The 11,937-nt window shown below is 38.0% G+C and overlaps 1 protein-coding gene across 1 annotated transcript; it reads left to right on the top strand.

Moving 5' to 3' along the window:
- Window positions 1-6,025: 6,025 nt before the first annotated feature.
- LOC137987305 (uncharacterized) lies at window positions 6,026-11,375 on the top strand. The gene is made up of 15 exons (XM_068833704.1): window positions 6,026-6,038; window positions 6,211-6,243; window positions 6,376-6,399; window positions 6,558-6,590; window positions 6,703-6,735; window positions 6,842-6,874; window positions 7,454-7,486; window positions 7,598-7,630; window positions 7,737-7,769; window positions 8,481-8,513; window positions 8,620-8,652; window positions 9,474-9,503; window positions 9,713-9,757; window positions 9,962-10,021; window positions 11,173-11,375. The coding sequence occupies exons 1-15, from the start codon at window positions 6,026-6,028 to the stop codon at window positions 11,373-11,375; spliced, it is 672 nt and encodes a 223-aa protein (XP_068689805.1).
- Window positions 11,376-11,937: the final 562 nt, after the last annotated feature.

Genomic DNA, 11,937 nt, shown 5'->3' with positions numbered 1-11,937 from the left:
TTACTACCTATTGAACAAAGCCACTCAAGATGAACATGAACCTGGTGAGTAACAAGTCCTTTTAATTTTGTAGGGGAGTACCTTATTTATATGGGGAACAGATTCAGACGATACCTGTAGGTTAGCCAATCCAGGCGTATTCAGTGGCCGCACTATCGAGTTTGTCGCGATATGACATAGTTACCAAGGATTGTACTGGTATAACCTCAAGTTTTCAAGTGTATTATTTTACACTGTTTACAGAGACGAAACAATTGTTTAGTACCGTTGGTCCTTTTCAAAATACAAACCCCAGTAATTTTATTCAAAATGTCATCGAAAACTAGACAGAAAGTTACATTGTTTTGTTGCATTATAATTATTATTGTATATTTAATACAAAGTTACTCTTAAAAATATAATATACGAATATGATAAGAAATTCTCTAATTAAAACACGATAATATACAGTTTGAAAATTCGGTCAGTTCTGTTATGAAAATTTAAATTTTAGAAATGTTAATTAATTTTTTTTTACTTCCTGAGCACGATTCCATGTCTTATTGGAGAGCGCAGTTGTCCCTAAATTTCTATTCAGCTAGTAAATGATTCCGCGGGCGTTTTGGTAACCCCGATAGCCTTCATTCCCGCTAAGGGGGCGGCCAAACGGCAAATTTATGAATTCTCTCTTCTTGTCACAGATTTTATTTGAATAAGCAAGCAAGAGCACCTCAACCCTTTTTTGACTAAGCAACTGGTGAGTACAACCGTTTACTTTCTTTATTAAATAATGATGTAATATTCCGCTGTCGTAGAAAGTGTTCGTTTCCGCCAACTTCAGCAATCTTCTTGATCATGACATGACTGTTTAGATGGGAATCTACGGTCGTGCGCGCCTTTAATTTTTTGTCTTTTGGTTTTTTTCTCTTTACTCCCAACTGTTATTAGGCGGCATGGTTTTTTTTTTCCCACGCGGGACGGGGTGACTGTTTTCATTGCAACGGATAGGCCCGACTGATTCAGGTGAATTATCCTCTGTTTCAGAACGATAACCCAAGTAACGTCTTGGCACGGCCTTTCCATGTTGTAATTGAAGAAAGAAAAAGTGTTGAAACGTCTCCTGGTAAGCTGAATTCCTTTGTGATTATGTAGCCAGCCGGCTTCTCCGAACCACAGCCAGATTGGATGGCACGGAAGAAATACTACGAAGACTGAGATTTCTGTTTCTGTTATTTTCTTATTTTGTGGGGGGATTCTCTTGAATTTTTGCAATGTCTTTAACTTTAAGTAATCTATGTGCAGTTAGGCGTGGCAAGGAATTGTTCTATAGCTTTCTAGAAGCGAAGTCAAAATTGTTTCAAAGTGTCGGGGACAGTCAGCTTACTTACGCGATGCGTTTTTTAGGTATTGAAATCCTTGCATGTAACCCAGGAGAATATAGGTTTTTCCGAGAACGCATTCCGTCAGATTTTCATCCATTCAGCTTAATTAGCGAAAAAGATTTGCTTCGCCTTCAGGGAGTGCTAACGGCTTTCGGTCGGATTGAAAGCACAACGCCTAATTTTGGTCTAGGGTTGCAATTTCAAAGCAATCCACCCGCAAAATCAGCGTTCTTGGAAAGATCTATTGATCTCGATTTTTCGGGAACAATGCCTTTTTCACAGCCCTTTAACCAAACTAGACTACCACAATGTGCAATCTTACAGGATGTATCTAGTTTTTGCCAATCGCAAGGTAGTAGAGACCATAGCACTGAGCCGAGCCTTGTTGCAAGTACGAATCAAAAACATTCTGACAATAAGGAAAAAATCGAGCTTGTCACGGTTCAAAGTGTGGTCGGCGAGCGGACCTTTGAAAATGAACCGAGCGATGGTACTAGTGATAGACGAAATATTAAAGCGAGTTCTACGTTAGAGGCTTCTATAAGCAATGTCAGAAACCTTGATACCGAGTTTTCAAGCGATAACATTGAATGCACTGAAATTCGAGAATCCGGTTCCAAAGACGACGCATCCGGGCAATCAATGGTCGCTTGCAGTGATAAGAAAAGGAGAGCCAGTTTTACTCTTCTTGAATCAGAAATGTCACCTCGCTTGCTGTCTCACTTGGCTGAAGTGCGTCAGTTTTATTCGGCCAATATAAATTGTAATCGTGACGGGGGGCCTTTACAGAGCAGTACCTTGGACAAAATGTTCGAAAGAATAAGCGCATTTATGTGGTTTTTAAAAAACGTGAAATGCCTTGAGCCGGCGTTATCCTATTGTACAAATCCCCAGTTAGTGCAAGAATTCGTTAATTACATGATCGACAAGCGAGGTCTCAAATCAATTACCTGTAGTCGGTACATATCATCCATCATTAACGTGAACAAAGTACATATAGATTCTCAAGCTAGCGGAGACGAAGATGTTAGGAGCGATAACGAGGAAAAAATAAGAGCCGTGCAAAGACAACTGGAACGGATAGCGAGAAGAGAACGAGTCGACGAGGCGGCCAAAAAACCCCAGTTAGAGAAAGTCGTCTATTCTGAATTACTAGAATTTTGTCGGGAATTAAAATGGGAAGTCTCTGAAAAGACGGGCGTTAACCAAGCTAGAAGTTGTCACGATTTATGTTTGTTACTACTATATTGCTCGGCAAATCCCGGGCGAGTCAAAGAATTCGTTACACTGCGCATTTACAGCGATCAAAACGAGGCCCAATTGAAAGATCAGAATTTTATATGTTTCAAGGAAGACCAGTCTGTTGAGTTAATTGAAGACGCTTACAAGACCAGGTGTACATACGGGCCTAATCGCACTGATCTCACTCCGTTGACATTTCTGACGTACTATCTTCAATTATACCGCTCTAAAATGAGGCCTCGTTTACTTAACGGAAAAGAGCACGACTATTTTTTTGTCAGTCAAAGGGGTGACCCATTTTCTGAGGCGTCCTACTCCAATTACGTGTCAGCCATGTTCGAGAAATATTTCAACGTCAAAGTAACCACCGGCGATATCAGGAAAGCAGTGGTGAATCACTTTTTAACGTTGCCTGAAAGTGGTGACCAGTCTCTCAGGGAATCGTTTGCCACGGTAATGAAACATTCTGTCAGGACGCAAAAACGGTATTATGACGAACGACCGTTAGCCCAGAAGAAAAGTAGGGCACTTGATTTCTTAGCATCTATGGCTTCTCGAGGCCTCGGTGAGGAGTCAGTGGAACTTCTCAGTGATTCCGATGAAGAGGGAAACGTAGAATATCTCCCAAACCCAGGAGAGTTTGTTGCACTAGTGGCAGCCAACTCTACGGGGAGCGCTCCTGAAGTTTTTGTAGCCAAAGTAGTGAGGCTTTCGGAAGACCGAAAATTTGCCATTCTAGCCGAATTCTCCGAGCTAAGACCAGGACGGTACAAACTCAGCGCGGGAAGAAGTTACAGAGAACGTGTCAACGCCCTTGTTTATCCAATAGACATTGTCTATTTGCATTCTGAAGGCGAATACGAACTCAGGACAAGCAAAATCGACATCCATCGTCAGGTGTATAAAAAATAGAACAGTGAATCTCTCTGTTTTTTACTTTTGATTTGCACCGCATAACTGCAGAATGTCTGGATTGCCATCACCACAACCGTTTTGAAAACCAAAGCAAGCGATTTTCAAATTGTTTTTTTTTTTTCCGATGCAACATTTCTTTGATGAAAATTGTCGATCAATTTGAATTAAAAACATTACTTTTTCGGGTTTACATTTTTTTTGTAGTCAGAGTGTACATTTCCTTAAAGACTTTGTAACAAGCCGGCTCAGTGCTATCAAAAAAGAAAAAAAAAGGGTCCTTCATATGATAACGTCGTTATCTCTTTTTAATAAATTTCATTTTCCAAAAAAAAAATTAATCAATGTTTTTTTACTTCAAGATAGTTGAAAGTTACAATAGTTTCGTTTCGTTTCGTTTCGTTTGTAGTTAAATACAGCTTTGTTATAGTTCTTTAATTAAGGTCTTCTAAATAAGTTATCAGTTATCGTTATCACTTATAAGTTATTTCAGAACAATATTTACGCAGTGAACTTTACATCCAGGCAATTTAAATATCATAGGCGTGTTAACTTTACGTAATATAAGTAGAATACAAAGTGTCCATCCAAGAAACAGGTTTAACTCTTTGGAGGCTTTAATTTTCCTTAATTCATGGTAGGCTTTGAATCGTTAATGTAGAAAACAGGAGCCCATGACTAGAAGCCTTCAACTCCGATACTAGGTTTATGTAACGGCATTTTCATAACTCGAGCCATCTTCGGCTTGCAGGAGTAACCATTAGCAATCCTGTGTTTAGTAAGTTATGATTACCTAGAAAGGCATAGTTTCGCGGGAAAATCAATTTAAAATAACTCGGTCTGTGAAAGCGCTATTTCACAAATACAGTGAAAGTTGTAGGCTCCTGGTCATGGGCTCCAGCTATTAGTCAATATGTTACTCATTGAAAAAAAAAAATAGGTCTATTAAATTCAAGATTAGCCGGGATGCTAGTTAAGTGATAAAACAGCATCCCGTTTCAAAGGAATAAAAATTATAGACACAGACTATAAGACGTTGGTCCGTTGGTGTTAGCTTAAAGAAAATGAACTTGTTAATCAATTAGTAGATCATTATGTCGGTTGAGAGTTATTGTTATGCCAGCTACAGTGATTTTTCACAAGTGTCCTCAACTTACTCAAAGGTGTTGAATAACAACGTTTATACGATGATCATAAATAAAACAATTGTTATTTTCTGACATACTTGATTTGTCTTTGAACTCGAAGAGTTGACGTTTTATTGGGTGAGGGGTGGGGGAGACATTGGGCAACAACTCACAATTGGCATGTATTTTGTTCTTTAAGGGACTCATTCGAGCAGCAATCAAATAGAGTTTTTCGTTATACAAATCCTTCTAGTAAAGATTCGTTGTTAGTCTAGAAGGGAGCTTAAACACGCGCGTTTTTGAGACGCGGACGGCAACCGGAATAGAACATTTCGCGTGCCAGGAAAGTGGTATTTCCCAGATTTTTATACTAATCATCTCTCATTGAGAACAGATACTTACTAATGTAAATGTGGTTGTGTGTATACAAATTAAAAGAGAAAACAGCTCACTTCCGGTTGTCGTCCGCGTTTCAAAAACGCGCGTGCTTAGGCTCCCTACTAGTTGCCCTTCTAAAATGATCCGTTATTCGACATCGACAGTTCGTACCCTTAGAACCGTACACTAAACCCTGCATGCCATTTCCTCGCCCTAGACGAGCCGAACACTTAATTCTTTTAGCATTCTCCATAGTTAAATATTACATATAGCTCACCTTTCAAGCAAGACCAAATTGAAGGCAATGACTGGTGAATCTCACTCGCGTGATCCAGTGGTGTTAATAACATCACGAATTTTGAGGTTGAATAAAAAGTAAGAATTGAGCTCAGGGTTCATAAAATTTATTAAATATTGTTTTCTTTTCCAATTTAATAGACTCCTTAAGAAAGGGTTCACCGAAAAAACAAAGGGTTGAAAGTGCGCCTGTCCGATAACTTATGGTCAAAACTACCAGGTTACGCGTAAATTGTTTTTGTTTTGAAATTCAAATTTGCAACGTGCAGTGACGATTTCTATGTCCAATTGATCGCTTGACAATGAAATTAATGGTAAATATTGTCTGATACTAAAATTGTTATCCTTTTTCGAGTTATTTGTGTGCAAAGACGCTCTCAAATGTTTTTTGGTCGATTGCGATGCGTGGACTGGAACGAATGACTAAAGTCATATCGCGTTCTTTGTTTTCTCTCGTTAAAAGACACTTGTTAATTTCAACTGAAATTTTCCTATAGTCTTCACAATGTTTCATATGCGCTAGCGTTGTATCAATACAGTTATAATTATTCCAGCCGAAAAAGTGCGTATTTTAAAAAGGCGTCTTAAGGCACGTCGCAACCCGAAATGCAAGGGGCCTGAGTAAGAGGCGAATGATTGGAGGAGAAAGGTCTCCGCGGTATTTTCAAAATGTAAATACTGTAGCGGACCAGTTTTCAGCGGACAGTCATGGCATCTTCTGGTAAGAGAAGGTTTTTGTTCCTTTTTTTCGTTTTATTCTCTCCCCCTCCTCCTTGCCTCAAGTTCGCGAAAACTACCTAATTAAAGATCAAATGGCGTTCGATCTAGAAATCCATAAGTTCAGGAAATCGTATGAAGAATGTGAGAACAATAATTGACTATTTCTTTCCTAGAAGCTGAGGGCGTGGTGATAATTACGGAACAATGTGAGTATTGAAAAAATTACTTAGTGGGGTTGCCACTTCCTATCCTAGCAGTCAAAGGTCAGAGTTAAACAACAGAAAATAACATACAAGTAAATAGATCTGACTATAATCTTTATTTTTTTGTTCTTTTAGCATTACAAATTCAAACAAGTCATGGTGGGCATAAATTGATTTTTTTGATGTTAATGTTGTGATGAATTTCTGTATTATTAACTTGCTTGAAGTCACTCATGTCCCTGAGGGTCCATACATAAGCCTCTATTAAAAATTCAGCCTTTGATTACCAATCAACACTTCACTACATTTTCTCCTAGAAAACATAACGACCAGTGCACTATTAAATGAACGTAAGTGTTTCACATTGATTAAAACTTGTTGTTCAATTTTTCAAAGTATCTTTCTAAAAAAATAATGCCCACTTAATGTGAACACTTAACACTACATTTTTTCCTACTGTAGAAAACCATGAGATCAGTGTACCATCACATGAACGTGAGTGTTTCACATTGATTAAAACTTGTTGTTCAATTTTTCAAAGTATCTTTCTAAAAAAATAATGCCCACTTAATGTGAACACAAGACTACATTTGTTTCCTAGAGAACAAAGAAAACACTGAAGCATTGAATCCAAGTGAGTATTGAAAAAAAGGGTAGTTAGTGTTTGACTAATTACATTGACATCTAATTACATCGGGCTGCTAAGCGGGAGGTCATGAGTTCGACTCCTGCCGGACCAACACTCAGGGTCTTAAAATAACTGAGGAGAAGTGCTGCTTTGTAATTACATCCGCAAATGGTTAGTCTTTCAAGTGTTCTCGGATAAGGACGATAAGCCGGAGGTCCCGTCCCACAAATAACTTCCATGTTTATTAGTTCCCTATTGGTATTTTAATCCATGTTAAGCGCATGCGATCATTCTGTCATGAAGCATGCGCTATACAAGTTTTTAAGTTGTTATTATTATTATTATTATTATTATTATTATTCCCTGTGGGCCATTAAAGAACCCACACACTATTCAAGAAGAGTAGGGGATGAAGTCATGGTGGGCATAAATTGACTTTTTTCATGTTAATGTTGTGATGAATTTCTGTATTATTAACTTGCTTGAAGTCACTCATGTCCCTGAGGGTCCATACATACTAAGTAAGCCTCTATTAAAGATTCAGCCTATGATTACCAATCAACACTACACTACATTTTCTCCTAGAAAACATACAGACCAGTGCACCATTAAATGAACGTAAGTGTTTCACATTGATTAAAACTTGTTGTTCAATTTTTCACAGTTTCTTTCTAAAAAATTAATGCCCACTTAATGTGAACACTTAACACTACATTTTTCCTACTGTAGAAAACCATGAGATCAGTGTACCATCACATGAACGTGAGTGTTTCACATTGATTAAAACTTGTTGTTCAATTTTTCAAAGTATCTTTCTAAAAAAATAATGCCCACTTAATGTGAACACAAGACTACATTTGTTTCCTAGAGAACAAAGAAAACACTGAAGCATTGAATCCAAGTGAGTATTGAAAAAAAGGGTAGTTAGTGTTTGACTAATTACATTTACATCTAATTACATCGGGCTGCTAAGCGGGAGGTCATGAGTTCGACTCCTGCCGGACCAACACTCAGGGTCTTAAAATAACTGAGGAGAAGTGCTGCTTTGTAATTACATCCGCAAATGGTTAGTCTTTCAAGTGTTCTCGGATAAGGACGATAAGCCGGAGGTCCCGTCCCACAAATAACTTCCATGTTTATTAGTTCCCTATTGGTATTTTAATCCATGTTAAGCGCATGCGATCATTTTGTCATGAAGCATGCGCTATACAAGTTTTTAAGTTGTTATTATTATTATTATTATTATTATTCCCTGTGGGCCGTTAAAGAACCCACACACTATTCAAGAAGAGTAGGGGATGAAGTCATGGTGGGCATAAATTGATTTTTTTGATGTTAATGTTGTGATGAATTTCTGTATTATTAACTTGCTTGAAGTCACTCATGTCCCTGAGGGTCCATACATAAGCCTCTATTAAAAATTCAGCCTTTGATTACCAATCAACACTACACTACATTTTCTCCTATAAAACATACAGACCAGTGCACCATTAAATGAACGTCAGTGTTTCACATTGATTAAAACTTGTTGTTCAATTTTTCACAGTTTCTTTCTAAAAAATTAATGCCCACTTAATGTGAACACTTAACACTACATTTTTTCCTACTGTAGAAAACCATGAGATCAGTGTACCATCACATGAACGTGAGTGTTTCACATTGATTAAAACTTGTTGTTCAATTTTTCAAAGTATCTTTCTAAAAAAATAATGCCCACTTAATGTGAACACAAGACTACATTTGTTTCCTAGAAAACAAAGAAAAAACTGAAGCATTGAATCCAAGTGAGTATTGAAAAAAAGGGTAGTTAGTGTTTGACTAATTACATTTACATCTAATTACATCGGCCTGCTAAGCGGGAGGTCATGAGTTCGACTCCTGCCAGACCAACACTCAGGGTCTTAAAATAACTGAGGAGAAGTGCTGCTTTGTAATTACATCCGCAAATGGTTAGTCTTTCAAGTGTTCTCGGATAAGGACGATAAGCCGGAGGTCCCGTCCCACAAATAACTTCCATGTTCATTAGTTCCCTGTGGGCCGTTAAAGAACCCACACACTATTCAAGAAGAGTAGGGGATGAAGTTCATGGTGTTGTGGCTGTCTTCTCTCTGTATATGGGAGGGTGGGTATAGCAGGTCCATAGCAGATGAATAGCTGCCAAAAATTCAACCTTCTCAAACATCTAAATACCAAATAACATTGCTTAGACCTTGTTTGTCTATTTTTTAAAGTTGCATTCCAAAGGACTGACTCTCAATAATAATGCTAAGTAAAATAATTTGACTCCCTCCTGCCTTTATACTTTAATACAGTAATAAAGTTCAACCTTTTTTTTTACTTTACTCACCTTACTTGAGCAATATTTAAATCAACGTTCAGTTTATTTTGATTACATTTATGCTGTTGTTTACTGGCTGTGTCATACTACATTCAAAAGCTTTGCTCCCTTGGGCACTGCACACCTATTCATTGCCTACATTATGGCCTCATATTATTCTTGTTCTCTTTCTATTTGTAATATAAATTGTGTGTACAAAGAATTGAATGGAATGTCCACTTGATTCACACACAAGTCACATTTGAGTAATGACTACTTTTTTCCTAGACAACAAAGATGGACGACCGCCCAAAAGAAGTGAGTATTGAAGAAAAAAACTTACTTATTGCTTGCCATTGCCTATGTTTGCAGACAATATTTCCTGGGAAAGAGAGGCACAATAGCAAATGTGGCGAATATTGTTCTCTTTCTATTTGTAATATGAATTGTGCATACCAAGAATTGACTTGAATGTTCACTTGATTCACACACAACTCACATTACAGTAATGACTACTTTTTTCCTAGAAAACCATGAGCCACTGGATGGTGGTGGTGAACTGCCCCAAAGGAGTGAGTATTGAAAAAAAAAAAACTAACTTATTGCTTGCCATTGCCTATGTTCGCAGACAATTTTCATAAGTTGCATTGAAAGGACTCTCTCAATAATAAAATTAATGATGGCATCATGGCTTGATGATAGTTGCTAATCTGTACCCACAAGACAGTATTATATTTAAATTATAAGAGATGCGTTTTCAATTTTGTTGTTTTCAGGATGCTGGAGGTGTCAGGGCATTGGACATCTCCAATGGGAGTGCCCCAGTTCCCGCAGAGGCGGGAACAGGGGAGGGAGGGGGAGGGGGAGGGGGAGGGGGAGGGGGAGGGGACGGGCCCTATTTAGTGGGGGCCTGGGTGGCATAAAAGTATGCTCTGGGGGGAGGGTCAACATTTACTACAGGTAGACTGTGGGATTGAAGTCAAGCTATGTATATAAACAGCCCAAAAAGCACCACACTAGCAGAAATAAATTACTTTCATCAATGTTGAAAGATTTCAACCATTTGCCACATGATGCAAACACTATTATGGTTACAAATAAAATATTACAAGTTGAAGTTCTGAAAAGATGTGACTGTGTTACATAGCTTGACTGCCCACTATATTATCTGTAGTACATTTTGACCCAAAAGGCCATTGTCTTAGGCACCGTTTACACGAACGCGGTTTTATTTGTAACCGCATCGATTTTGCTGCGGGTTACACCTTCCGTTTACACGACATCGATCGAGACTGTTACTGAAAACATGTTGATTTGGAACCGCTGCCAAAAGTGGAGCGTTTTGAAAGTGATGCGGTTTTATCTGTCGTCTAAACAGCGAAACCGCATCGATTTGAATACGGTTACTATTTTGGTGCGAAATTTGCATTGTTCAATTGAAAATAGTGAATTTAGCACCTAGTGCAGAGCTCGCTTGTACCATTTATGACTTGGATTTTCTGGTGAAAACGGATCCGTGTAAACACTTCCAAACCGCATTGATTTTGACGCGGTTTCGAGATCATGAAAGTGTGTCGACGTGAAACCGTGTTCGTGTAAATGCTGCCTTGGAAGTAGAATAACAATAATTATTTCTGGCAGCTTCAGTACGGCTAAGACAATGGCCTAAATCTAGAGATATAACCAGAGTTAAGAATAATATTAAACATATGAGCCAGTGCAGTAACTTATATAGTTTTAGCCTTAATATCTAATGTCTGAGCAACACAATAATCATTCAAATGCTAGCATCTGTCCAGAACTCATATTAAATGCATCCTTCATTCAGTTTCAACATGATGCTCTCTTCAGTTACTTTACTGATATCTCTTCATACTTTTGAAAATATGCCTGGAAAAAGAATTAGTTTCTTCTCAGTCTGTAGTAGAAATGAAATGTTTTGCTCAGATATTTCAACATTAAACTCAATTGTCATGTACTTTTTTAGGAGCGCCTGTCGGTTTTAGATGTCATACCCTTATTGTTACCAGTTCATTTGTTTGTACATATTTATCCATTGTTATTCAAGCAATACAAACAGTGATACCATCAGGGCTCACTGTGTCACAGCAGTCACGCCAAAACTCAGACTGCAGTCTGTGCAGACCAGGGGTAAAATATGGTGTTCCCCTCACTATTATTGAGAGCTAACCGTAAACAGGCTAACCTGAATGTCACTTAGGCCTCATTAGGCTAACCAAATGTTATTTAGACCTAATTCAGGCTACCCACATTTTCATTTTGCAGACGGTCTGCACAGTCTGCAGTCTGTGTTTTTCAGTGTCCCGTATCACAACAATATAAAATTACTTGCTCAACTGATTGACGTAAATTATGTTGTTTCATTTCTTTCTTCCTTTATTTATTCAGCTCTCTGGGAGAGTATTGATGTAAAGTTTTTTTGAAACTACCATTAAGTCCCTAGCCTAGCCTGGGTGTTTGGGTAACATTTTGGACTGGTAATCAGTGAAATTCAATAATGATGGATGTACATGTAATGTAGTTTCAAGTCACTAGGGCAAAGTATTAAATCAGCAGAAATAGGTGAACTTTTGCCATATATCTTCTGTTGTGTCTGAACAAGAGGATTATTCAACTGGTAATTGATAATGTACTCTAAAACATATTCCCTATGAAGTAACCGGTACATACTTTTCGAAATGTACCTGAAGAAAGAAATATTGTTTGTTTTCAATGTCAAGTAGAAGTTGCA

The sequence above is a fragment of the Montipora foliosa genome, unplaced genomic scaffold (genome assembly GCF_036669935.1).
Source record: "Montipora foliosa isolate CH-2021 unplaced genomic scaffold, ASM3666993v2 scaffold_339, whole genome shotgun sequence".
In the NCBI taxonomy this organism is placed as follows: Eukaryota; Metazoa; Cnidaria; class Anthozoa; order Scleractinia; family Acroporidae; genus Montipora; species Montipora foliosa.
Note: the sequence above shows the minus strand (reverse complement) of the source record. Positions and strands in the feature narration are given on the sequence as shown.

Excerpts from the sequence above, each read along its gene's own strand:
- LOC137987305 (XM_068833704.1), top strand. Across the intron at positions 6,244-6,375 it reads GGTGATAATTACGGAACAAT|CATTACAAATTCAAACAAGT; the intron begins GTGAGTATTGAA and ends TTGTTCTTTTAG. Across the intron at positions 6,736-6,841 it reads CAGTGTACCATCACATGAAC|AGAACAAAGAAAACACTGAA; the intron begins GTGAGTGTTTCA and ends TTTGTTTCCTAG.